Source organism: Acinonyx jubatus, chromosome D2 (assembly GCF_027475565.1).
Source record: "Acinonyx jubatus isolate Ajub_Pintada_27869175 chromosome D2, VMU_Ajub_asm_v1.0, whole genome shotgun sequence".
In the NCBI taxonomy this organism is placed as follows: Eukaryota; Metazoa; Chordata; class Mammalia; order Carnivora; family Felidae; genus Acinonyx; species Acinonyx jubatus.
Genome location: NC_069393.1, coordinates 48,785,706 through 48,812,707, shown reverse-complemented (window position 1 = coordinate 48,812,707; position 27,002 = coordinate 48,785,706). Strand labels below are relative to the sequence as shown.

The 27,002-nt window shown below is 40.2% G+C and overlaps 1 protein-coding gene and 1 pseudogene across 3 annotated transcripts; both read left to right on the top strand.

Moving 5' to 3' along the window:
- Positions 1–7,074: 7,074 nt before the first annotated feature.
- Positions 7,075–16,226, top strand: LOC113600224 (RNA polymerase II subunit A C-terminal domain phosphatase SSU72-like; annotated as a pseudogene).
- A 1,319-nt stretch (positions 16,227–17,545) lies between these two features.
- Positions 17,546–26,408, top strand: LOC106972109 (zinc finger protein 12-like). 3 transcript variants are annotated; one of them, XM_053207196.1, is made up of 4 exons: positions 18,926–19,160; positions 23,119–23,169; positions 24,222–24,348; positions 24,942–26,408. In XM_053207196.1, the coding sequence occupies exons 1-4, from the start codon at positions 19,133–19,135 to the stop codon at positions 25,039–25,041; spliced, it is 306 nt and encodes a 101-aa protein (XP_053063171.1). In that variant the 5' UTR covers positions 18,926–19,132; the 3' UTR covers positions 25,042–26,408. The 3 variants fall into 3 exon arrangements, 2 of the variants coding, with proteins under 2 accessions (XP_053063171.1, XP_053063170.1); XR_008292088.1 differs by lacking the exons at positions 18,926–19,160; positions 23,119–23,169 and adding an exon at positions 17,546–18,919; XM_053207195.1 differs by lacking the exon at positions 23,119–23,169.
- The last annotated feature ends 594 nt before the right edge of the window (positions 26,409–27,002 follow it).

The window sequence follows — 27,002 nt, the reverse complement described above, 5'->3', positions numbered from 1 at the left end:
ATCTGATAAAGGGTTAGTATCAAAATCTATAAAGAACTTATCCAACTCAACATCCATAAATCAATCAATCAATCAATCAATCAATCATCAAGTTAAGAAATGGGCAGCAGAAGACATGAATAGTCATTTTTCCAAAGAAGGCATCCAGATGGCTAACAGACACATGAAAAGATGCTCAACATCACTCCTCATTAGGGAAATACAGATCAAAACCACAATGAGATACCACCTCACACCATCAGAATGGCTAAAATTAACAACACAGGAAACAACAGATGTTGGCAAGGTTGCAGAGAAAGGGGAAACTTCTTGCACTGTTGGTGGGAATGCAAACTCATGTAGCCACTCTGGAACACAGTATGGAGGTTCCTCAAAAAGTTAAAAAATAGAACTACCCTATGATTCAGCAATTACATCACTAAGTATTTACCAGAGGATACAAAAATGTAGATTCGAAGTGGCACATGCACCCCGATGTTTATAGCAGCATTGTCAACAATAGCTAAACTATGGAGAGAGCCCAAACGTCCATCGACTGATGAATGGATAGAGAAGAGGTGGTATGTATGTACACACACACACACACACACACACACACACACACACACACACACACACTGGAATATTACTCAGCCATCACAAAGGATATAATCTTGCTATTTGCAACAATGTGGATGGAGTTAGAGTGTATTATGCTAAGCAAAATAAGTCAGAGAAATACAAATACCATATGGTTTCACTCATGTGTGGAATTTAGGAAACAAAACAGATGAACATATGGGAGCAGAAAAAAAAAGGGAGGGGGAAGCAAATCATAGAACAAACTGAGGGTTGATGGAGGGAGGTGGATGGGGGAAGGGCTAAATGGGTGATGGGGATTAGGGTGGGCACTTGTTATAATGATCACTGGATGTTGTATGTAAGTGATGAATCACTGAATTCTACTCCTGAAACCAATATCCCACTGCATGTTAACTAACTAGAATTTAAATTAAAAAATTGGAAGAAAATAAATAAATAAAAAAGGACACCAATGGGGTGCTGTCAGTCATGTGCATGGGAGTAAGAAGCTCATGAACTTCAGCTGTTAATCTAAAGAGACCACTTGTTAGTGCCTGGAAATATTCATGTGTAAGCTTAGCAAAAGCATTTTCAATACCAAAGAGCATCTGTTTTCCTGGATTTGCTGCTTGTTGTCATTCTCTGCAGACATCCAGCCTGTCCCACACTTTAGAGTTATTGAGCCCTGGGAAATGCAGAGATCTCTCCCAGAATAGGGAAGGATGGGACAGAAACATGGTATTAGGTTATAAGACACTCTAGTAGCCATGATCTCTGGAGATTGTCCAACACACCTCACACAAACACATCACATAATCCAGAGATGTATTTTACATCAATGAGCTCTGCTTTCTGGGTGCAAATGATATATAGCAATACCGGGAAGAGTTGCCTGATGAAGAATCAAGCAATCATCCAACAATTATTTACCTTTAATATTTCTCACTCTGGGAGAATTGGCAACACACAGGATTCTTCCCCAAACACAAGCACTTTAAGATATCATTCTTGTTAAAACTAACAAATCTCTTGTTTTAGTGATAAAGAAGTTGGGCAGATGGCTTCTATTTGACTCTGATGCCTACTCTCAATGATATAAAGTTTACTTCCCCTGTAATTCCTGTAGAATTTCAGTAGAAACCCCAAATCCTATCAGATGTTTCTCTGAATTCCTTGGGGACTTGTAATCTTGTGGATTAGGGGTCCCCACCAAGAAATGTAAGGAGCTTCTAGAAGCTGGAAAAGGTATAAATACGATTGTCCTCTAGAGCCTCTGGGAGCGGTGTGGCTGTGCCAACACCTTGATTTCAGTCCACTGAAACCCATTTCAGTCTTCTGACCTCAAGAACTATAAGACAGTAAATTTGTATGGTTTTAAGCTACCAACTTTGTGGTAGTTAGTTACAGCCACAATGGGAAATTAATACATCCTCCCCCAAAGCAAATACAAAAATGAGAAAACAGTAACATTGTTTCTTTATTTTTTTCCTTTTAAAAATATTACTTGGTGTGCAATGCCTTTTAATAAAATGTCATAATCAAAGGTGATTGCTAGTGATGATCTCTCAAATAATGTAGCAACCTTTTCATGTTTTTTTGATGCAACTAAATCAATACCAGCAAATGACTGAATAAATAGTGCTTCAAACCAGATGGCATAAAACAAGAGAACTGCTTAGCACAGTTGAACAAATTACATTCCAAACTTCTTTATGGAGAAAGCTGACCTTTAATTGACTCTGTTCTTGTTTTGCTGTTTTTTTCTCACTAGATTGTTAGCTGCATTAGGTTTGGGGGAAATGTCTGCTTTCTTCACTGAAGTTAATTAACTTCAGTTAACTTGAGGTAGACCACATCTGTCCATTCCTAGTTCCTAGAAGAAGGTGCTGACCCTCCTGACATCTTATGACCGCAAGATATGGTTTAGATCCATGTGTTCATTTCCAAACCCAACGAATCAAGATTACCTAAATAACAAGAATCTCAATCCCACTCCCTAAGTGTGCCTAATTATAGAAGTAGGCTGTAAAACTCTCCAAGCAAAATGAAAGCACAGAAAGGGAGAGTAGAACTACCCAATGGAACAAAAGAAGGGGGACCATGGCCAGGCTGACCCACTATGGAAGCCTAAATGCACTTAAAGGAAAGAGTGGCTATTAGACAAAACTTTTTCTTCCTGGAGGTGAGAACCTAAGGCATTAGAACCTCTTAGACCTGTCCCTTGACAGAACTACCTGATGGTTGGGGATTTCTCAGACATACACCATCTCACTTATTTTAGGGCAATGTGCGCTGCGTACAAGAGGGTAAAGCTCCATCACAGAACAATCTTTATTGCCAGATAGAAGGCCAGTGAGACATTTTTTCCTGAGATTCCTTTAACTCCTTCCCAGCTGGGGCCCAATGAGCAATATTAAGACATTTCACCTTCATTTGCTCTTGTGTTCACAAGACACTGTAGCAAAAGCCACCTGGAATCACACTGGTTTCAAATATTGAACTTTGCGGCTTGCTGTGTGATCATAAGCTGGTTGGTCCACCATTTTTTTAAGGTTGTTTGCTTGTCTGTTTGTTTGTTTATTGTAATCTCTACACCCAACATGGGGCTCAAATTCACAACCCTGATACCAAGAGTTTCATGCTCTTCTCTCTGAGCCAGCCAGGCACCCTGGTTCACTTTTCTAAGCTACAGCTCCATGCCTATGAAATCAGGATAGTAATAGATCTTTCCTCATGGGGTCGTGGTGAAGTGAAATGGAATAACACATGGAAAGCGTGTCTCATTCTTCTCATACTGAAGAGCATTCAGTAACTGTGGGTGCTATTTTCATGACGTATGATACGTCCCTCCATCTGTGCAGTGGGAAGTCTGTGCTAACCTCCAGCTGCAACCCTTCCCCATTATGATTTGGGGGATTATGTCACGTCTCTGACTGTGAAGCCGCTAAGGCAGAGCACTCTGCTGTGATCCTCAGGCCAGGGCAGCCTAGATCTTCCCACCTTAGGGCCCACGTCAGGAAGCCCTGGGCATGCCCATACATGGAGACTGGCAAAGCCTCTTGGATGGCAAGCATCCAGCCCCTCCCTTGGAGGGACTGACTTGTGTGGGGGAGAAGAAATTTTGGAACAGGGATCACTTCTCAGCTCTCTCCTCGTTCTGTATCAGATGGGATGTTTCTAGCAGACCAACTGAATTTTCAGGTGAAAACATTTTCTGCAAGGCACCATCTCTGACCTAACTCTGAAATAAAGGCATGGAAATGTCAGCAAATACTGAAATAAAGGCTGGAAGGGCTGTTTGCACTAATAGCCGTATGGCTTTGGAATTTTTTGCACAATAATATTGCACATAAAAATTATTTTTCAATTGAAGTAGTTGACATATTGTATTAGTTTCAGGAGTAAAACATAGTGATTCAACATTTATCTATGTTATGTAATGATCACCACAGTCAGTCTATACCATCTGTCATCATACAAAGTTGTTACAATATTATTGATTATATTTCCTGTGCTGTACTTCATATCCGCATAATTTATTTGTTTTATAACTGAGGGATTTAACATCTTCATCCCCTTCACCTATTGGCACCTAGTGACAGTGTGCCAGAGAAACAGAGCAAGTGTTTACCTTGTGATCACTGTGAATTTGGCAGCAGTCCTGGTTCTGTGGGGCTCTGACTTAGCTGATTAGGTATGCAGAATATTACCCACTGTGTCTTTGGCATAAGCACACCCACAAACTACACAGGACAGCAGCATTAAGGAGAGAGAAAACAGCCATTATAAATGGGTCTGTGTGTATGTGTGTGTGTATTTACAAGTAGGAAAGAGCAATGAAAACTAAACAGGGAAATTCACTTTGGACGGATAGGGTTTCTACTTGAAGAAATGAAACTTACGCATAGAACTATGAGTCCAATATCAGAATTCCAGGGTCACTTCTGTGTTGGATTGACAAACTGGGTGAGTCAAACTCTAGGAGTTCCCTTATCATTTAAATAAAGTGGTTAGCTTTGGATAGTGGTTTGCAGCCCTGGCTGCAAACTAGAAAACTCCTTGAGAATCTTTAAAGAGGAGAGGAGAGGAGAGGAGAGGAGAGGAGAGGAGAGGAGAGAGAAGAGAAGAAAAAGGAGAAGAAAAAACTGACATGTGAGCTAGTCTCTAGTCCAGGGAATCAGAATCTCTGGCACTGAGGACTAGGGATCAGAATTATTAGTAATTTATTTTATTATTTTTAAAGTTTATTTATTTATTTTGAGAGAGCACGCAAGCAGGAGAGAGGCAGAGAGAGAGAGGGAGAGAGAATCTCAAGCAGGCTCCACACTCTCAGCGTGAGCCTGATGTGGGGCTCAAACTTACAAACCATGAGATAGTGACCTAAGCCAAAATCCGGAGTCAGACACTTAGCCGACTGAGCCACCCTGGCACCCCAAAGATATTTTCTAATTGCAATTGAAGTTTAGAATTCTACATTGGGCTGAAAAGCATTAGTTCCACTACTCATGTCATTGTCATAGCTCTGTGAAGCCCTCAGATGTTTAGGGAGCCTGCAGTTCAAACATGTTGCTGGCTTGTTGGAGGTAGCCTTCATTGCCATTAGCTCCTTATTTTTTAAAAAGTCAGCAAGCCACGGACAATCATTAGTTATATGCATGCCGCTCTTTTGGTACCTGTGTATGACATATTTCCTCTTCTCAAGTGACTTGCTATCTAGGCAGAGAGACAGATTCATAAGCATTTATTCAAATGCAGTATATGTTGGTTGCCCTAGGTACAGAAAAAACCCTTCTTCAGTTAACTCTTGATCTTTTGGCTGAAGCATTTGGCAGAATCATAGTCCTGCTGGCTCTCTATTTACAGAATACTCCCAAAGGAATATTCTCTGCTAAGGGAGGTTGAAGGTTTGAAGCGACTCATGCAATGTGCAGTGATGCTGGCAGCACATACTAAAGCTTCCAGAAGGCCCTGGCCTGGGACCACCAAACCAGATCTGTATGTCAAGTCACAGTAATCCTGCAGAAGCAGGTAAGAGGGAATATGTGTCTGTGAAAGTGCCGGCTGACAACCAACTTGGTATTCTAGAAATAGGAATATATAATATATATAATAGGGCCTATTAGATAATAGGGCCCAGTATTTGGTATATGGAATATATATATATATATATATATATATATATATATATGCCCTATTATATAATAGGGCCCAGTATTTGGTATATGTCCTTAGTGTCCACTCGAGCATGAGTTTGTTTCAGGTGTCTTGGTAGTCGTAGCTCCTGAAGGTCATCAACTGTTCAATGGCCTGTAGGTGAGATCTAGGTCCTTACATTTCCAGGCAAATACCATCTGGGAACAGAATAGACTCAGAGAAGCAAAGGTACAGAGCTAGATCATACCCATTCCCTCTCAGGGATCAGGTACCCTCTATGGTGCCAAAATTGGAAGCAAAATTGGATGTTTTTCAGCAGGTGAAGGGATGAATAAACTGTGGTACCTCCATACAATGGAGTATTATTCAGCAGTTAAATGGTCTATCAAGCTACAAAGACCCGAAGGAACATTAAGTGCATATTGCTACATGAAAGAAGCATCTGAAAGGGCTACACATGGTATAATTCAAACTATATGACATTCTGGAGAAGGCCAAACTATAGAAATAATTAAAAGGTCAGTCCTTGCCAGAGGTTTAGGGGGCGTGGTCGAGGTGGAGCACAGGGCATTTTTGGGCAGTGAAACTCTTCTTATGATAGTGTAATGGTAGGTACTTGATGTTATGTACAATACAAAGGATGAACTGTACTGGAAACTATGGACTTTAGGAATAATGTATCGATATTGATTGGTTCATCAACTGGAACTAATATACCACACAAATGCAAGATGTTAGTGTAACAGCACTCCAGCAGGTCTTAAGGATTAACTTGCTTCAGGTTAACTCTCCTTACTTGATGACCTAAATCCCTTGATCTTCAACAGAACTAATTTTCTTTGAGATTTGCAGACCACTGTCCTCGAGGAATGAAGAACCAGAACTTTTCCCAGGCCCAAAAAACCAGCAAGTCTGTCAGGCTGACTCAGCTTTAGGATTAGCCCGGCAATTTTTTTAGTAAAATGTTTTTCTTTTTTTGGTCACACAAATGATTTTACTGACTTCCCTTTGTGTATCCATAGACATTGCCTTCCTTTGCAGAAAGAACAGAGTACTCCTGCACATAATAAAACAAGAACCAGACTCCCTCTCACAACCCCCAAGTACTAGGATAACTTTTGTAGCTGACATCATGGAATCTGCACATAATCAAGAAATGTTGCAGGCTGCCACACTCCCTTTGCTGATTAACTACCCTAAACCCCTTTAAAAACCCCTGAGCCAGGCAGAAACCTCAGAGTACCTTCTCCCGAGGTTGCTGGCCTCCTGAATCTTTTATTCTCAAATTCCTTTCCAATCAAAAACTCATCTCTTTTTCTTTCTTTCTTTCTTTTTTTCTTTTAGAGGGAGAGAGCACACAAGCAGGGGAGAGGGGCAGAGGGATTGAGAGAGAGAGAATCTTAAGCAGGCTCCAAGCTGGGTGTGGAGCCCAAATGTGGGGCTCGATCCCACGATCCTGGGATCATGACCTGAGCCAAAATCAAGAGTTGGGCTCAACTGACTGAGCCACCCTGGTGCCCCCAAAACTTGTCTCTTGAGTAATGGCCTTTCTAGGGACTGGCAGCCAAACTTGGGTTCCATAACATTAATAATAAAGAAACTGTAGGAAGGATGAGGGTGTGGAGGAAGCAGGTATATTAGAACTCTGTACTTCCTGTGCATTTTTTCTACAAGCCTAAAAGTGCTCTAAAAATAAAATGTATTAAGTGAAAAAGAAAAAAAAACCTATTGCAGTAAGGGAGGGTGATTACTGCAATGGAAGAGGGTGATGATGGCAATAGGGAAGCAGCTCTGAAGATCTGCAAATGTCTGAAAGAGTAGTCACAAATTTGTGTGTAAGTACACAAATCACACACACACACACACACACACACATATACTTGTGTGTGTGTGTGTGTATTTACAAATAGGAAAGAGTTCATAGAGTAGGCAGTTAGAGCTGGAGACAAAGGTAGGGATAAATAGATGACACATTAGAAGACTGAGGGCACAACATCCTGACTTGTGGCTTTTAACATCCTGGCTTTAGGGATTCTAACACCCCAGGACTGAAGAACCAAGAGTCACCCTCAACCTCTGCCCCAGGGTAACCTATGGTTTCATTATCATATATTTACATTGTGGTTTCAACCCACCCCTACCCAAATGGGGGAAGATGGCCAGGATAGTTCCTGCAAGAACCTTGTAGGGTCCAAAACTCTGCCTCCCAACTGGCAGGAGTCCCTTAGACGAATAGACACAACTTCTGTCAGAGACTGCCCTAACTATGACCCATAACCTCTGCAAACACACAAAAAAAGATACCCTTAATCCCCTTGGGGTTGCCACTTCGGGGGCTGCCCAGTCTCCTCCCTTTTTGAGAGTGTACTGTCCTTAAACTGCTTTGGGTTTGCTACTTTCCTGTCTTCATTGGAGTGCTGATCCTCAGGTAAATCTTTCCTGGGTAATCCAAGAACCCACATCTCCATTCACACAATGCAGACTCCCACTGGTAGCAGAGAAATGAAAACTAAAGAGGGAAACTCATTCTTTTAATGGAGGTGTAAACAAGGCTAGAAAGAACTGGATGTCAGGAGCAGGGAGTAGGTGGCAAGATCAGGAAACAACTTTCCTTATTGTCAGCCAAGTTTTGAGAGGGATTGTTTGGCATTCCTATACTTGTTAAACCTTAGTAGGAAGTCAAATTTCAGGATGATGTGGGGGAGAATAGAAATTTAGTTAAGTTAAATTTACAGGTATTTTGTTCTGATTAGTCATGGAGACAAATTGTTCAGCTGATCGTTTATGAGACATAGAATGCGAATTTTAGGTTGTGTGTCTGCTTTTGTAGCAGGTAAACGGGTCTATGGCGAGTTTTATTTAAGTAATATGGGAAAAGGTGGTTCTTTGCAGTTTAATAAAAGACTACAAAAGAAATCGAAATAGACATGTATGTTACTCAAGGCCCTGGACCCAAGTGGGAAGGTCAAGACAGGCTGCAGAGAGAGAGAGAGAGAGAGGGAGGCATCACCTGAGGCACAAGCTTTTATTGTATTCTTTGAATAAAATGTCTTGGGACTCCCGGAGTAAAGCTGGATTCAAACCAAAAAGAGCAGGGGGCAAGGGGGGAGTTTGGTAAACACCCTCAAAAGTACGGGAGCAAAGACTTATGGGAAATGTAGTTTTCACTCTGGTGTTGGCTTTCTGGGCTGACTCTGCGCGTGCTCACTGCCTCCGGGTCTGTAAATCTTTCCCCCAGGGTACACCTTCTCCTGGGTGGCGCTTCTCAGATCACCGAGTCTTTGCGCTCCCTAGGGTCCAGTGCGACAGGACAGGGGAGTTTGGGGTTGGCCGAAGGCAGACGAGCGTCCGCAGTGCTCGGGAGCCGGCGGGTCTGGGGTTGGGGGAGGACCCCGCGGCGGGACCTCTGGCACTTGACCCCCCAAGGGCGGGCTGGGGCAGCCTCATCCTGGAGGAGGGACGACCGGGCCAGGGCTCCTCTCTCAGCGGAAAGGGCCGGCTTCGCGCGGGGACGCGGGGACGCGGGGGCGCGCGTCCTGGGAGGTTGCAGGGTCCGTGCGCAAAGGCGGCTGCTGCAGCAGGGGGCGCGGGCAGCCGCGGGCGGAGCTCGGTTCTAGTTACTGAGCAATCCTGGCAAAGACGTTCAGTTTTATCTTCTGCGCAATGAGAATGTTTTTATACCTGACCCATGCGATTGTTCTGCGCTGCTAATGTCTATGCTAGATATACGTAGATTTTTGCCATCAAAGGCTCTCACGGCCATATTTGAGGTAAGCTTAACTGTCTCCATGTTAAGAGAATAGTAAACCAGGCTCAGAGGTGAAGTGCCAAGACCACACAGCAGCGGGGGGAATCTAGTTTTCAATCCATTTTTCTGCACGTCTCATGTTCCTTCTAATAAACTGCCTTGCCTAAAACCCAGCATTGTTATTCACAGCACTAATAATGTCTGATACTGTAGTATCAGGAAAATAATTATGAGGTATATGGGGACTGCATAATGTCTTGGCCTTGGGTTTCTGGGATATTTGATTATTCTTCTTATTCTTCTGAGCGCCTGCGTCAGGTAGCACAATTTCTGGGTCCGGTCTGCCCTGTCTAGCTTTTGTCTTTGGAGAACTTCATTTGAGTTTGTTGATGGCCAAAGCTCTTGATTCTTGGGGAAAGTATGTATTAGAGTCAGGTTGGGAGCCCTGTTTGAAAGTTCCAACTAAATTTAATTTGTCCCCACTGCCCAGGTCCCATCTCTTTTGGAGCAAAACAGCTCTTGTACTTTTTTAAATTTTTAAGAAATGTTTATTTTTGAGAGAGAGAAAGCGAGCACGCCACAGGGTGGGCAGAGAGAGAGAGGGAGACAGAGAATCCAAAGCAGGCTCCACACTGACAACAGTGAGCCCCATGTGGGGCTCAAACCCACAAACGTGGAGGCTTAACCAACAGAGCCACCCAGGGGCTCCTGGAGCAAAACAGCTCTTGAGGTGAGATGTGGGAAACAAAGGCAGAAGGAAATGGCACATAAAATTGAATTTCCTTATAACCTGCAGCCCACTGACAAATACTTGAGGCTGGCAGAGTAAAATGTTTCTCCAGGAACTTCCTACTGTCTTCTTTAGCATATGAAAATCTCATTGGAAACTTCCCCTTGATTTTACCTCCCCTAACTCCCAAGTATGTAACCAATGTCTCTTTATGGTCCCAGGGCATTTCTTTCTGCCAATGGGTCCTATCTCCATGCTTTAATAAAATCACCTTTTTGCACCCAAGATGTCTTCAAGAATTCTTTCTTGGCTGTCAACTCTGGATCATCCCCAAAACCTTATCACCCAGGAACCTCACCTGGAAAATCACCCCTTGATCTGAGACCTCTCACCAGAGGCTCAAAACAGAAACAGAAGAGGCCCAGGAAAGACTATATCCTCAGACTGCCAGGACAGAAGTAATTCTTGGTCCTTCTACAGAATGAGCAATGCTTGGGTGATGTCACCATAACCAGAAATCATTGCAGGCTGTCCACTGATCAGCTTTAAGAATTGAAATAAAGCTGGCAACATGAGCAAAGGGTAGGCAGCACAGCAGAGGGTACCTCACAGGAAGTTTGTGAGGACACAGTTCAGGGAAAGGAATCACCAGCCACAGGACAAATTGACCTTGTTCACCCTCATCAGCCATACTCCCTTCACTGCACTTGCTCTACAACCTAGAGGGTGCATCATTCTGTTCTGATAGTAAGAAATCAAATAACTAATGTATAAAGAGTTTGAAGATTTTAAAATTTTGTCTGTATTTGAGAGGTGAAAAAAAAAGGGCCTAGAAGATAAGGGAGTGACTTGTCTAGAGTAACATAATTTATTAGTGGCATGCCCAGGGAACTCCTTCTGTCTATCCTTAACAATGATGTCACATCAATTTTTTTTTAATGTTTATTTTTGAGAGAGAGAGAGAGAGACAAAGAGACAGAGCACAAGTGAGGGAAGGGCAGAGAGAGAGAGAGGGACAGAATCCAAAGCAGGCTCCAGGCTCCGAACTTAGCACAGATCCCAACGCAGGGCTTGAACCCCCCAATGACGAAATCATGTACCTGAGCCCAAGTTGGATGCTTTACCCACTGAGCCACCCAGGCGCCCCTCAAATTTCTAATGAAAAGATCCTTTTGAGAAACCATAACCAAGTTAGAATAAACAAAGTACCCCTGCACTTTCCAGGGGGATGCTGATGAGGATTTTGTAACTCAAGGGCCAGACACTTTCCCTAGGAATGCAGAGAAATAAAGGCAATGTTTTCCTGTGTTGTTCTTTGTTTGATTAGTCCTTGGTTGTTACTATTTATTTATTTTAGTCACTATAGAGGGGAAGGTAAATTCTTTTTAGCAGGAAGTTAGTAGGAAATGTTTATATTCACCTAATGAAAAATCGCATTCTGAGCTGTGACGGGTCAGAGTCTGCAAAGACAATGGGTACTCCTCCATCAGCTCTGCCCTGCCCTTAGGGTTGAAGCGCATGGCCCACGGGGACTTTGTATGTAGCTGCTGTGTGAAGCTTGCTAGGCAGATAATTCTGCTCGGCTCACCTGGTTGCATAGGACCTCATTTTCTTTCCTTCTTTCCCAGCTGTACCTTTACAGTTCTCTTCAGTTTTCCAAGAGCAGCAGGAAATGACTGAATCACAGGTAAGCTGTTTATTCCTGCTTTGTTTTGCAGTGGATTTTGTGAGGTGTGTAAGGGAACAGAAATTAAAATAGAAAAACAGAAATAGATGAAAATCAACATCAGATTAACTGTAGACTATCAGGTCAAGAGTTGAGCAGTCGGCATATAGATATATGCTGGTCCTGTAAAGTCCCAGAATTATCAAAGTTGAACAGCAAGTTTGCCTGTTCTGGTCTTTCTGACAGCAAAGGAGAACCAGAAAAACGAGTCTCTTAGGGCACTAACACACTGGCACTGCTGTAAGAAATTATCAGACTGGTGGTTCAGCAACAAGCACTTATTTCTCCTATTCTGGAGTCTGGGAAGTCCAAGATCAAGGTGCCAACACAGTTGATTCTTTAGTGAGGACCCTCATCCAGTTTGCCCATGGCCCTCTTCTCATTGTATCTTCACATGGTGGAGAGAGAATAGAGGGCCAGCTCTCTCATGTAGTTTCTTCTAAGGGCACTAATGTCATCAGGGCTCCATACTAATGACCCACTTACCTCCAAAAGGTCCCATCACCAACTAAAATCACACTGGGGATTAGGGCTTCAACATGTGAAGTTTGGTGGGGGGACAACACAAGCATTCAGTTCATAACAGAGTTGAGAACACAATTTTCTAATGGTCTTGTTTGGTCCAGCGGTGTAGAATATCTGGAAGACAGCTGAATGGTTGACATGCCCTTTAAATGGCTCTGCATAAATATTTCCCCCACCTAGACTGTAGCACTGTAGTATTTGTGACTGTACTTAACCGCTACTTACTTGCCTGTTCCTGGCATTGTCAGACTTTAGATTTATTGTCAATCTAACTTCTGAGAAAAACTCACCATTTTATTTGCATTTCTGAGATTGCTGATGATCTTGTACATCATATATCTATTGGCTTTTCTTTGCTTTTGTGAATGATTTCATTTGTAATCATCTCTTATGTATTAATTTTAAAGAATACTTTATGTATTTTGGACAATAATTCTTTGTCTGTTACATTTGTTGTGAATGTTTTCTCCAAGTCTGTCCCTTGACCTTTACCTCTAGAGTGCCTCTGGCCTTATTAGAGTTTTATATTTTTCCATAGGCCAGTCTTTTTAACTTTTCTGTTTTCTTTTTGAATTTTAAAATTCTTCCCTAACTTAAGATAAGGATATTTTAAAATTTTTGCTTAATTAATATTAGTACTATTAAAAATATTTAAGCCTCGAGTCAATCTGGAAATTGTTATTGTAGATAATACGAGGAGGGAATCTAGTTTTATCTTTTAACACATAAAGCACCAATTCTTTGTTAATGTTTTTCTCAATGAATTATAATGGCACATCTATCCAGTATATTACCGTGTCTGCACACATCTGTTGCTGGACATTCTAATTCATTGCATTAGTCCTTAATTCATTCTTCTTTAGGTTCATCATGTTCTTTCTTACACCTTTTTCAGTCTTGCTTCATGAAACCTGGCATCCTTACCTTGTGCCTGATTTTTCAAAGACAACTCAAGAAGTGTTAGCCAATGCTGGAATAGTCTTTGTGGGTTTTCGGTACACACCAATTATCCCATTAAAGAAGTTTCTTCCTACAGCCTAAGTTTTGAATGTCCATGATACTTAGTGGTTTTTCTATATGCCTTGAGAATAGATTTGATTACTATTTAGATTGAACTTCTTGGTTCCATTTTGGACACGTTTAAAAAATTTTTTATTTATTTTGAGAGCGAGAGAAAGCGTGAACAGGGGAGGGGCAGAAAGAGAAGGACAGAGAGAATCCTAAGCAGGCTCCACGCTGTCAGTATGGAGTTGGGCACGGGGCTCGATCTCACAAAGTGTGAGATCATGACCTGAGCCAAAATCAAGAGTTGGACACTTAACTGAATGAGCCACTTAGGCGCCCCTTAATTAGTTTAATTTTTATCATTCTGAGAGTTCTTTATATACTGGATATAGACTGTTGTCAGATATATAACTTACAAATATTTTCTCCCACTCTTTGGATTGTCTTTTCACCTTCTTGGTAATGTTTTTTGAGGCATAAAATTTAATGATTTTGTTGATGTCCAATTTATCTTTTCTTTAGTTGCTCGTGCTTTGTCGTATCTATGAAACCATTGCCTAATCCAAAATCTTAAAGATTTAACCATGTGTTTTCTTCAAAGTAACAATTTTTGTCTTAAACTCTCTTTTACCTGATATTAATATAGCCTTCCCAGCTGTCTTTTGGTGAGTGTGTTGAGCAGAATGCCTCTCGCAAGTTGCCAATGCCAACACTGACCATGATGGAGAGAGCAAACATCATCATTATGCCAGTGTACAGGAATAAAAATTTAAATACTCCTGCCACTGCATCTTGGTTTCAGAGTTACCAAGGAAGACACAATGGAGTCAAGCATTGGATGGAACAGTGCTTTTATACACTTAAGAGGTAAAGCAAGATCAGTTCTGATAATATGCGATTGGACCCCCAAGGCTAGTGGGTGCCCCCAGCATCTGATGCAAGGCAGTTGGCCTATGCACACACCTCTTAATGCCACAGCAGGAGTCCAACCCTACTACTGTCGAATCCAGAATACTGAAAGCTGAGGTTGTGCCAGAGGGGCATTTAGTATATGCTTAATCAGAACAGAGGAGCAATTAAATAAAAGATATTCTGACAAGGTGAATGGCTTATATAGGCTGTGTGGTCTCTTTATCTCTTGGTAAGGAAGGTTCCAGACCCAAGGCTCATTCATATGTAGCTGAGTGGGGGTTGAAAGACCATACACGTGAGACTGTCTTTCTCATCATGGTGTATCTTTGTCCATCCTTTTTTCTGTTTATGTCTTTGGATCTCAAGTGAGTCTCTTTCAGACACTATTTATTAGTGAGTCTCTTTCAGACACTATTTATCACGTTTTTGTTTTTGTTTTTTTTATCCAGTATTGTATCCACTATGCCCTTTAATTAGAGTGTTTAAGCAATTTACATTTAGTGTAATTCCTTATAGAGCAGGATTAGGTCTGTTGTTTTCTTATTTGTGGTCTACAGCTTTTTTGTTCCTCTATTCCTCCATTACTGCCTTCTTTTCTGTTCAATAGATATCTTTTAGTGTACCATTTAAATTCCCTTGTCATTTCTTTTGCTATGTTTAGTTATTTTCTTGATGGTTGCCCTGGGATTTACAATTAACATCTTAGTTTTTAACAATCAGGTTTGGATTGGCTTGCACAGAAGTGCCATGGCTGGGTGGGAGTCCCTGAATGGGTGTGTTGTGGTCAGTGTAGTCACTAGTATGCCATCGTTGCTGCTGTCTGTGGCAGTGGTGTGCTCGAGCAACCAGAACCGGAGCATGGAGGTGCACGACATTCTCAGCAAATGGAGATTCAGTTTCTGGTCCTTTGGAACAGGAACTCATGTCAAGCTCCCAGCACCGGCACTTGACAAGCCAAAAGTTTACAATTTCAAAACCACATATGACCAGATGTACCACAATCTCCTTAGGAAAGACAAAGAACTCTATATGCAGAATGGCATTTTACATCTGTTGGATAGAAATAAGAGAATCAAGCCCTGGCCAGAAAGGTTTCAGAGCTGCAGAGACTGTTTGATCTGATTCTCACCTGTCAAGAGAGAGTGTACAATCAGGTGGTGGAAGATCTGAATTCCAAAGAGCAAGATACCTGCCAGCCAGTGCATGTAACCAATGTGGACATCCAGGACAACCATAAAGAGGCCACCCTGGATGCATTCCTTACCTGTGAGTTGTGCCATTACATTCAGCACACGGAGGATATAGAGAATGGGACTGATGAGCTGCTGTAGGAGTTGGAGGAGAAGAGCAGCAGAGCCTTACTGCACACAGTCTGCTCCTACTAACTAGCCTGGCCACTCTCCTGAAGACATCTTTTTGAGCTTCCTTTTGTTAATACTTTTTCCTTTCTGCTGTTTGGTTTTACTTGTATCTATTCTGCTGGTGGTGGGTAGTAATACCCAGTTAACTGCACGTGTGAAATGAAAGGTACACATAAACGCCAGATTAAAAACAATCGAGTTTTTTCTATTCCTCTTCTACTTGTGAGTAGAGAATTGACTATAAGGTTTTTTTTCTTTAACCAGGAAAGTAAACAATGACTTACAGTACATTTCACCTATTAAAAAAATCAAATTTGGATTAATATCAACTTAATTTCAATAGCATATAAACACTTAATATGCTATATAGCTCTATTCCTATATAGCTCTATTCATCCCTTTACCCCTCCTTTGTGCTTTTATTGTCCTGTAGATCTTCACGTATTGTGTGCCATCGACACAGATTTATATTTTTTTTCTTTGCAAAGTGTCTTTTAAATCAGGTAGGAGATACAAAGAATTACAGAATACATTCATTTATGCTATTTTTTACTCACATAGTATTACCTTTACCAGTGCTCTTCGTTTCTTCATGTGGATTTGTGATGCTGTCTAATGTCCTTTTATTTCAGCCTGAAGAACTCCTTTTAGTACTTTTTGTGAGGCAGAGATGGTGGCAATGAATTCTCTCAGTTTTTGTTTATCTGGATATTTTTAAAATTTCTCCTCCATTTTTCTTTCTTTCTTTCTTTCTTTCTTTCTTTCTTTCTTTCTTTCTTTCTTTCTTTCTTTCTTTAATGTTCATTTATTTTTGAGAGAGAGAGAGAGAGACAGAGGGTGAGCAGTGGAGGGGCAGAGAGGGAGACACAGAATCTGAGGCAGGCTCCAGGCTCTGAGCTGTCAGCACAGAGCCCAACGTGGGGCTTGAACTAACGAACCACAAGATCATGACCTGAGCCAAAATCAGATGCTTAACCGACTGAGCCACCCAGGCTTCCCTCTCCTCCATTTTTCAAGGATAGTTTAGGTTGATAGTCTTTTTCTTCCTACTGCATTCTTGCCTCTGTGATTTCTGAAGCAAAACTAGCTGTTAATCTTATTGAAGATCCATTGTACACAATGAGTTGTTTTCGTCTTGCTGCTTTCAAGATTCTGTCTCTCACCTTTAACAGATTATGATGTGTGTGGTTAATTGATTTTTTTTAACTTTTATTTGTAGTTTGTTTAGCTTTGTGGATGTATAGATTCATATCTTACGTCAAATTTGGGAAGATGTTGGCCATTATTTCTTCAGCTATTGTTTCTGTCCCTTCCTCTTTTCTCTTTCTGGGTCTCCCATTATGCATATATATTTTCTTCATTTAACCATTTTTTAAATTGTTTGTATTTTAGTTAGTTAATATACAGTGCATTATTGGCTTCAGAAGTAGAATTCAGTGATTCATCACTTATATAACAACATCCAGTGCTTATCACAACAAGTGCCTTTCTTAATACCCATCCCCCATGTAGCCCATTTCCCACCCCCCTCTCTCCCATCAACCCTGAGTTTGTTCTCTATTGTTAAGAGTCTCTTGTGGTTTGTTCCCCTTTCTTCTCTTTTTCTCTCTCTTCCCATACATTCATCTGTTTTATTTCTTAAATTCCACATATGAATGAAGTTATATGGTATTTGTTTTTCTCTGGTCGACTTATTTTGCTTAGCATAATGCATTCTGGCTCCATCTGTGTTGTTGCAAATGGCAAAATTTCTTTTTTTGAAGGCTAAGTAATATTCCATTTTATATATATATATATATATATATATATATATATATATATATATATACATACATACACACACACCACCTCTTTTTTATTCATTCATCAGTCTATGGACAATTGGGCTCTCTCCATAGTTTGGCTATTGTTGATTAATGCTGCTATAAACATCGGGGTGCATGTACCCCTTTGAATCTGTATTTTTGTATCCTTTGGGTAAATACCTAATAGTGCAATTGCTGGATCATAGGGTAGTTCTATTTTTAATTTTTTATGCATTATGCATATGCATATGCATTATGCATATGTTTGAATACTTGATGTCCCACAGGTCTCTGAGGCTCTGTTCAACATTTTTCATTGTTTTCTTTCTGTTCTTCAGACTGGATAAATTCAGTTGACCTGTTCTGTCTTCAGTGAAGTTTGTTCATTATTTCTTCTGCCACATCAAATCTGATCTTGTGCCCTTCTAATGAATTTCTAATTTCTGGTTATTGTACTTTTCAACTCCAGAATATCTTTTTGTTTTTTTTAAATAATTTTTATCTCTTTATTGATATTGTCTACATAGTAAGACATTGTCCTATTACTTTCCTTTAGTTCTTTAGACGTGGTTACCCTTTAGTTTGAACATATTTAAAATAGCTGATTTAAAGTCTTTTGTCTAGCAAGTCTAGTATCTGCACTTCCTTAGGGACAATTTGTATCAATTGTTTTTGTCCTCCATTGTGTCAGATACTATTCCTTGTTTCTTTGCTTGTCTCATAATTTTTGTTGAAAATTAGACATTTTAAATAATATTACTTGGCAGCTTTCAGAGTCTCCCCTCCCCAGTGTTTGTTGTTATCGCTGTCATTGTTATGTTGTTTAGTGAGTTTTCTAAACTGATTGCGTAAAGTCTGTATTCTTTATCATGTGTGGCCACTGAAATCTCTACTCAGTAGGCTAGTCAGCTAATGATTTACCAGATTTCCTCAAATGCTTGGAGTTAATAAGTCTCCTGGTCTGTGCCCAGGTGCTCTCTGTGCATTGGTGGCACACACCTTCAACACTCAGATGTGCTGTTGAGAACTCTGCCTTAGTCTTTACTTCTGCATGTACAGAGCTTCAAGGTCAGCTGAGAATAAGAGCTTAGGGTCTTCTTAGGTCTTTCCTGAGCATGTGCATGTCCCTGGGCATGTATGTGGCTTTCTAGATTCCTAGGAATACGTTGAAGCTTTCAAAGTTCCTATGGGCATTATGAGATTTTCCTTTTTTAGCTTTTAAATTAGCCTCTTGCTTGCTCCAACTGTTATTCACCACCTCAGGTGGCTGCGAAGTTAATAACTTTCCTCTAATTCTTTTCCAAGCATGTCCCCTGGGGAAAGGCTGTTTGTACTGTGGAAGCTCCAAGCTAGCTTAAAGACAGTAGAGTCTTCCAAGGAACCATCAGACAGGTAAATAATGACAGTTCTCTGGGGATGAGGCTTTGAAAGAGCTCTATCCCTCTTCTGCTCTCTCTGGTGGCTGCCTTGTTGCTGCTTTTCACTGTGATTACAAGCTGTTTGTTTTCAAGCCTCCCGTGGAGCTGGATGGAAAAGGATGCAAATGGAGCAAGTTAAAATGCCACAAACCTCACAAACCTCAAACCAGCAGTGCTTATTGAATGAATGCTCCCTGGATTTATGCAAGACTTTGGTTAGTTTCAAACTTTAAAAAAAGCTGATTCTTAGAATTTTTGCTAGTTTTCTTATTTAGTTTATGGAGGAATTTTTGGAAGTCCTGACTCTGCTTCTTATTACTTTTGCTTCTCATCGTGTATAGCTGCATGGTTTCCACTGTATGTATTTGTCATCGATTTTTTAAAATTAAACAATTATTGATTTATTTTGATCAAATGAGAGAGAGACAAAGAGAGAGAGAGTGTGTACGAGCAAGGAGAGGCAGAGAGAGTGGGAGAGAGAGAATCCCGAGCACACTCTGCATTGCTAACACAGAGCCTGACATGGGGCTTGATCCCATGAACCATGAGATCATGACCTGAGCCAAAATCAAGAGTTGGGCACTCAACTGACTGAGCCACCCAGGTGCCTCTATCATTGATTATTTAACCAGTTTGCTGTTGAAGGATATGTATGTATAGTTTTTTGCTGATACTAGCAATGTTTCATTGAATAACCTTATGTAAATGTAATTTCGTATGTGTGAAACTTAAGGAAAAATTTTCTAGAATTAAAATAACTGGGTCTGGGGCGCCTGGGTGGCGCAGTCGGTTGGGCGTCCGACTTCAGCCAGGTCACGATCTCGTGGTCCGTGAGTTCGAGCCCCGCGTCGGGCTCTGGGCTGATGGCTCAGAGCCTGGAGCTTGTTTCCAATTCTGTGTCTCCCTCTCTCTCTGCCCCTCCCCCGTTCATGCTCTGTCTCTCTCTGTCCCAAAAATAAATAAACGCTGAAAAAAAAAAGTTTAGAATAACTGGGTCTTAGGTCAAAATTAGGCCGTCTCATAATTTTCATAGATACTACAAAATTGCCCTGAACAGTGGTTGTATCATTTTGTACTTCTGCTGAAAGTCAGTTTTATCCCTTAGTTCTTTAGCTGTCAACTGAGCATTGCTTTTAGCTAGGCAATATTTTATGTGTTCAGGATACTGTCAGTGGTGTGCTGGTAAATGTTTAACAACTAGTTCTCTTAGGAGAATCCCACCCCCTGGTTTGTCGTGTTTTCTAATGTCTGTAGTGTTAATGCACCACACCATAGCCATTTGTAGTGACATGGGGTTGGGGAGAGATATACATGTCAACCCTTTAAATACTTTTTTTAAGTTTATTTATTTATTTTGAGAGAGAGAGAGCAAGCGAGAGAGAGAGAGCATGCACAAGCAGGGGAGGGTTAATAACACACCAAGATTAATTTCTTAATTTTAGTAAATATATATGTTAATTAAGATCTTAACATTGGGAAAACTGGGTGAAGGGTATGCAAGAATTCTACAATATATACAACTTTTCACGGAGTCTAAAATTACTTACAAATAAAAAGTTAAGAACTGCAAAGAAATCTTTAACTTAGTAGATCTGTTATTGGTACTGGATTGGTACTATAATTTCTAAATCTACTTTGTATCAGTTCAATGGGTAAATATATTGAAGTGCTTAGAAACCAGGTTATATTAGAAGGGAATTACAGATATTGAATGGGAAAATGTTGTTGGATATGAATTGGAGGAATCAATATCCACTTATGATATTTTAAAAAATGAATATTTTTTTGCTCTGGCTTCTGAAAGGGCCTAGAAGCACTAGCCCATCTGTTGCATACCTAATAGCCAAATCTTGGTTTCCAAATACTCTTTTTTCCACTGAAAGAAATCTAACTCTGGAACATGTAAAGTATAAATTAATTCTGGAATATAATTTTATGCTAGAAACAAGATGTACTGAAAGGATTCATAAAAGGACACAGAACCCCATCATTGACCAAATTGGAGTAGCTTAGCACCAAAAAGAGTGACTGGTTATTATTACACAGTGACCAAAAAAATGTCCATGAGTTTCTAGTGATACAGAAGAGAGAAAAAGACATAAGAGGAAGGGGGAAGCTCTTCTTTACTTAAAAAAAAAAAAAAAAAAAGCCAACTAACAAATATGGAAGAGAGAGGGTAAAAAAAATCACCATTTTGTAAGCCTTAGGGCAATAATTAATTTGGCAGGAATCATCCATTGATACTAAAACCACTGATTGAAAGGTTGAAAGTGAACAGGATAATTATATGGCCTCAAAATATTGCTTTGCTGCCCATGGATTACTCATCAGTTACTGGGAAAATATGCCTTTACAAAGGAGAGAGCTGGTGACCACCACTTTAACCAAACGATCATACTAAATTTCACCAAGAGAAGGACAATGGGATGTTTAGTCCCCTATATGTTGCAATAAGAGGCATGTGATATCATCTCTTGTTTTTTTGTCCAAAAGATAAGAAGTTGCTCTGCATTTAATCATAAACAATCAGACAAATCCAGAGAATGGGATATTCTATAAGACAACTGGCCTGGATTATTTAAAAAAAAATCAAAGTAAACAAAAACGGTAGAGAGGCTCGTTCTAGGTTAGAGAAGATGGAAGAATCATAGGAACCAAATGGGATGTGTGAGAATTGATTGAATTCTGGATTGAGGAAGTATTTTGAAGCACTTGAGAAATTTAAATAAGGATTGTGTTTTAGACAATTTAATTGAATTAGTTTTAGTTTCTTTAGGTGTGAATGTGGTGTATGAGAACATGGCCTTATTGTTAGGAAATACATGCTGAAATATGGAAGAGTGAACTGTCATGATAGCTGCAGGTTTCAAATGATACAGCAAAAGATACAATTATATATAGGAAGAGGTAAAGCAAATACTGCAAAAAAGGATTTAGGTGATGATAATTCAAGTGTTCATTTTATGTGTTTTTCAACTTTTTTTTTCAGGTTTGAAAATCCGAATTAGAAAGTGAGAAATAAAAACCATATCATGGCATACGTGTATGGTCTAGAGCTTAGTGTCTAATACCATTCTCCACTAAAAGGAACCAGGGCTCACTCTTTAGAGAAATGGCTGATTCCAGGGCTGGGCAGGGTATATATAAGATGAGTGTGGAACATCATTTTATGCCAGAAAGTAGAGAAGCACTTAAAGTAATCATGCTGGCATGTCAGCTTGAAGGGGCTTTTACTGGCCAAATCTGGGACAATGTGAAGACCAAAATAATTAAGTAGAGTAATCAATTGTAAACCATTGGAAGAAAACAGAAATTCATGAGTCTATACTTAAATAAATGGCGCTGAAGAGAGGTTTCTTGCTTATGGTAGAATGCTAAGAGCTAACTGGTAAATGTGGAGGAAACGTAGGAGTTAGAAAAGCAGCATTTTATATCTGTCACAGTAGAGATTGCATCAGGCGAGAATCCTCAACTGATGCTAAAAGTAGGAGACAGTCTAATGAGGATTAAGGGATTTACATGGTCTTAAAATCTCCCCACAGACTGCTTATTTGTTCTCAGGGAGATAAAAAGGCGTAATTACACAGTGGAGAGATCAAACAACTCATTGCCTGGATGATGAGGATTAGCATTTCCATTGAGGGACAGATGACAGCATATGCCACGGATGGGATACCTGTGAAGGAAACATGAAACATCACCTATGGACTTCCCAGTTTAGATCACATAACCTAAATCTAACCACGAGGAAATACCAGGCAAACCAAGAGTGAACATGCTATTTTTTTCAAAAAAAAAAAAGAGTGGAGAACCATATTTTTCAAAGATGCCTATGTCCAAAGATAGAAGATATGGAAATGTTCCAGATTAAAGGAAGCTAAAAAAGACATGACAACAAAATTCATGGACACTAGGCTAGATCTGTACTGGAAGGGGGAACATATGCTGTAAAAGAGGTTATTGGGTCAACTAGCCAAACTGGCATAAGAAAGGTTACTTAGATAAAAGTACCATGCTAATGTTAAATGTACTGAATTTGATAATTGCGATGGTTATATATACACCCTGAATTATTTAGGAGTAAAAAGCCATGATGTGTATAATTTCACCTTCAAAATGGCACAGAAAAAAAATTGTGTGTGCGTATTTTCTTATTTTTGTATTTGTATGTAGACAGGAAGAGAATACATGCAAACGATAAATGGAGTCACATGTTAACAATAAGTGAGTCTGGGCATATGGGTGTTCTCTGTGCATATTTTATTTGCATCTTTTCTGTAAGTTTGACATCTTCCCATTTAAAAAATAGCATTATTGAGCCTGATTTATATATTTTCTAAGAGAACCACCTTTTCTAGAATGTTAAATCTGAAATCCAGATTTATCTGGATCATCCAGGGCTTATTCACATCTCTTCACTGGTTTCATGTTTTCTGGAATGGGCGTCTCCAGAAAGGAAGGTAGACATCCCAGGAAGTGTGCAAAGCTATCCTATCAGGGTCTCTGAAAAATGTGTTACAATTTGCATTTTATTTTTATCTAAAATTAAGAAAGTAATTAAGAAATAATGCTTGGATTGTCATTATATGTACTTATATACATAAGTACAAATAGTATCACTTGAAATGATGGAGTGGTGATCAAAGGGTATTTGGAAACCATTGATATATAGGAACTTGTCCAAAATTATTCCATATCTGGCCCCTGATATGGGTTGAGTATCTTTGTCTTACCATATCTGCTCATCCTGTTCATCTAACACACTATGCTATTTGCTTTCCCCTGTACTTAACTTTTAAAATACTTCGTGCATTTTACCATGTGGAGGCTAATGCATATTCTTGCAAAGATTTTCAGCCTCATAGCACCAACCTAGTAACATGAATGGAACTAACTTTTCCCTCTTTCTGTCTATGCTATATACCTTGTGAACATTTCTAACCTAGCTCCTGTAGTACCTTATTGTAAAGGTGTTTGCATATCTACCAGAATGTTATTGAGAACAGGAACAAACACATCTTGATTTTTCACAGCAACAAGAGTGTTTCCATATACAGAGTATAAGAAAGCTCAATAGGCTTTCCCCGCCCCCTAGCAATTAGCATGGTGACGAGATATTTCTAATATAGTATCTATTTCTCCCCTAAAAATGAAAACAGGGTGCATTATATGCATCAAATAGAATTTTTTTATAAGCTCTATCAATGCATGAAGCAAACATTTTGCACATTCCTCAGTGGTTAATTCAGATTAAACAGAATGTACTGTTTTTACAGGGATTAGTATCATTCAAGGATGTGTCAGTCAGTTTCACCCAGGTGGAGTGGCAGTGGCTGGACTCAGCTCAGAAGATCCTGTGCAGGGACGTGATGCTGGAGAACTACAGCAAACTGGTTGCAGTGGGTAAGTAGAGTTTCCCAAGTAACTTCCTAGAGCATGAATTTCCATTCTGAGTTGATGAAACATGTCATACCTCTAAAGACTTGAATTGTTTTTATTTTTATTTTTACTTTTTTTTGAGAGAGAGAAAGAGAGAGAGTGTGTGTGCACGAGGGAGGGGGCAGAAGGAGAGAGACAGAGACAGAGAGAGAAGGAGAGAGAATCCTAAGCAGGCTCCATGCTTAGCAGGTAACCTGATGCAAAGCTTGATCCCACGACCCTGGGATCATGACCTGAGCCTAAATCAAGAGTCGGATACTCAACCGACCGAGCCACCCAGGCAACCCCTTTAATTTTTATTGTTTTATTATACATATCTATATATATAATTTGAGTATAGTTGACATGAGTTGAATTGTTTTTATTGCCAAGGGTTTGGTTAAAAAAAATACTTAATTGCTTTAGGCCTTCAGGAAGGATGTCAGTGTCTTCACCTCTAGTGAGAGGTACTGCTCTGCTGGGGTTGAAATAAGCAATGTCATCATGCATGACAGTCCTTAGGCATCATGAAGCACACGGTGTGTAGACGTGAGTCTTGTGTCATTTCTCATTGACAGGGTGTCTTACAATCAAACCAGATGTGATCTCCCAGTTGGAGCAAGGAGAAGAACCATGGATAATAGAGGTGATGTTCTCAAGCCAGAGTCTTCCAGGTGAGTTATTGTGTACCCAAGAGATGGAAGCTACTGGAAATCAGATCTTAAAGTGGACAGTTGGTTACTTGGTACCTGTAATATTTTCCTATGGCCGTTGTAATGGAATACCACAAACTGGGTTACTTAAAACAACAGAAATGTATTCTCTCACTTCTGGAGGCTAGAAGTACAAAATCAGGATGTCAGCAGGGCCATACTTTCTCCAAAGCCTCTAGGGGAAAATCCTTCCTACCTCTTCCTAACTTCTGGTGGTTGCTGGCAATCCTTGGCATTCCTTGACTTACAGCTGACTCTAATCCCTGTTTCTGTTATCATCTAGCCTTCCCTCTTTGTGTCCTCCCCTAATTTAGGGCCCACCCTAATCTAACATGACCTCATCCTAACTAATTATATCTACCAAGACCCTAGTTCCATATATCACATTCTGAGGTTCTGGGTGGATATGAACTTTAGGGACATTATTCAGACTACTGTGAGATCTCTGAAACATTTTTGGAAATCTCATTTTAGAGACTTCATACCTTCACAAATATTGAAGGATGTCTGACCACCATTCCCAAGATGTTTAAATTAACATTTTGTAATATCACCTTCCTCTTAGAATGTGCTCATTCTCTACTTGATGTTTATAGAGACACTTTGCACTCTGACATTACCCAAATCTAATTTCTAGTTACTGTATTTTCAATATTTATTTCTTCATTATTCTTCAGTTGCCCAATTTCTTCCTATTTTTATATACTCCTTTTGATTTTCATCAATTTTGGATATAGCCTCTTTTTTTAAGTTTTTTTTAAGTTTTTCAGATCATGACGTGAGCTGAAGTTGGATGCTCAACCGACTGAGCCACCCAGGTGCCCCAAGTTTTTTTAAATGTTTATTTATTTTTGAAAGAGACAGAGAGAGTATGAGCGGGGGAGGGGCAGAGAGAGAAGGAGACACAGAATCCAAAGCAGGCTCCAGGCTCTGAGCTGTCAGCACAGAACCTGGTGTGGGGCTCGAACCCACAAACTGTGAGATCATGACTTGAGCTGAAGTTGGACGCTTAACCAACTGAGCCACCCAGGCACCCCAGTTTCTTTAGGAATAGCTAAACATCTAGTGATTTAAACATCTGTGCTCCATCACGTAACTCTACTCCTTCCTTCTATCCTTTCATGGTGAAGTGCCTCATGTTTTTCTGTGTTCAGACTCACTATCCATTTTCTCTTTTGTCCCTGCTGCTAAGATTTCATAGCCATTGGGTTTTTGGCCCAGAATGATAATTGCCTGTGTACCTTTGTGCTTTATTTGGTAGTGCTCAATATTCCCTCTATAATACACCTAAACTTGTTTTTGGTAAGTAGAACTAATTTGGTCACATTCACCTTCTTTTTTTTTTCTTTTTTTTTTTTTTAATTTTTTTTTTTTTTAATGTTCATTTATTTTTGAGACAGAGAGAGACACAGCATGAGCAGGGAAGGGGCAGAGAGAGAGAGAGGGAGACACAGAATGTGAAGCAGGCTCCAGGCTCTGAGCTGTCAGCACAGAGCCCGATGCGGGGCTCAAACTCATGAACCGTGAGATCATGACCTGAGCCGAAGTCGGACGCTTAACCGACTGAGCCACCCAGGCGTCCCACATTCACCTTCTTTAACGATTTATCTTTCTGCAGTTTGTCTAGTTTACCACCCAGCACCAGGGCTCATCACACTGCTGGCGTACAGGAAATATTAATTAAATCAATAAATCTTGATTTATGCAATCATTCCACTCAATCTAGGATTTTTAATTAATTAATTAATTTATTTATTTATTTTAATTTTTTTTTAATGTTTATTTATTTTTGAATCAGAGAGAGAGCATGAGCAGGGAAGGGGCAGAGAGAGAGGGAGACACAGAATGTGAAGCAGGCTCCAGGCTCTGAGCTGTCAGCACAGAGCCCGATGCGGGGCTCGAATCCACGAACTGTGAGATCATGAC

What these genes read in the sequence shown, in the direction of transcription:
- LOC106972109 (XM_053207195.1), top strand. Translation starts at nt 19,065, where the DNA reads ATGCAAATGGAGCAAGTTAAAATGCCACAAACCTCACAAACCTCAAAC. An exon ending in TGGATTTATGCAAGACTTTG is followed by an intron (nt 19,161 to 24,221) that starts GTTAGTTTCAAA and finishes CTGTTTTTACAG; the next exon opens with GGATTAGTATCATTCAAGGA. An exon ending in CAGCAAACTGGTTGCAGTGG is followed by an intron (nt 24,349 to 24,941) that starts GTAAGTAGAGTT and finishes TCTCATTGACAG; the next exon opens with GGTGTCTTACAATCAAACCA.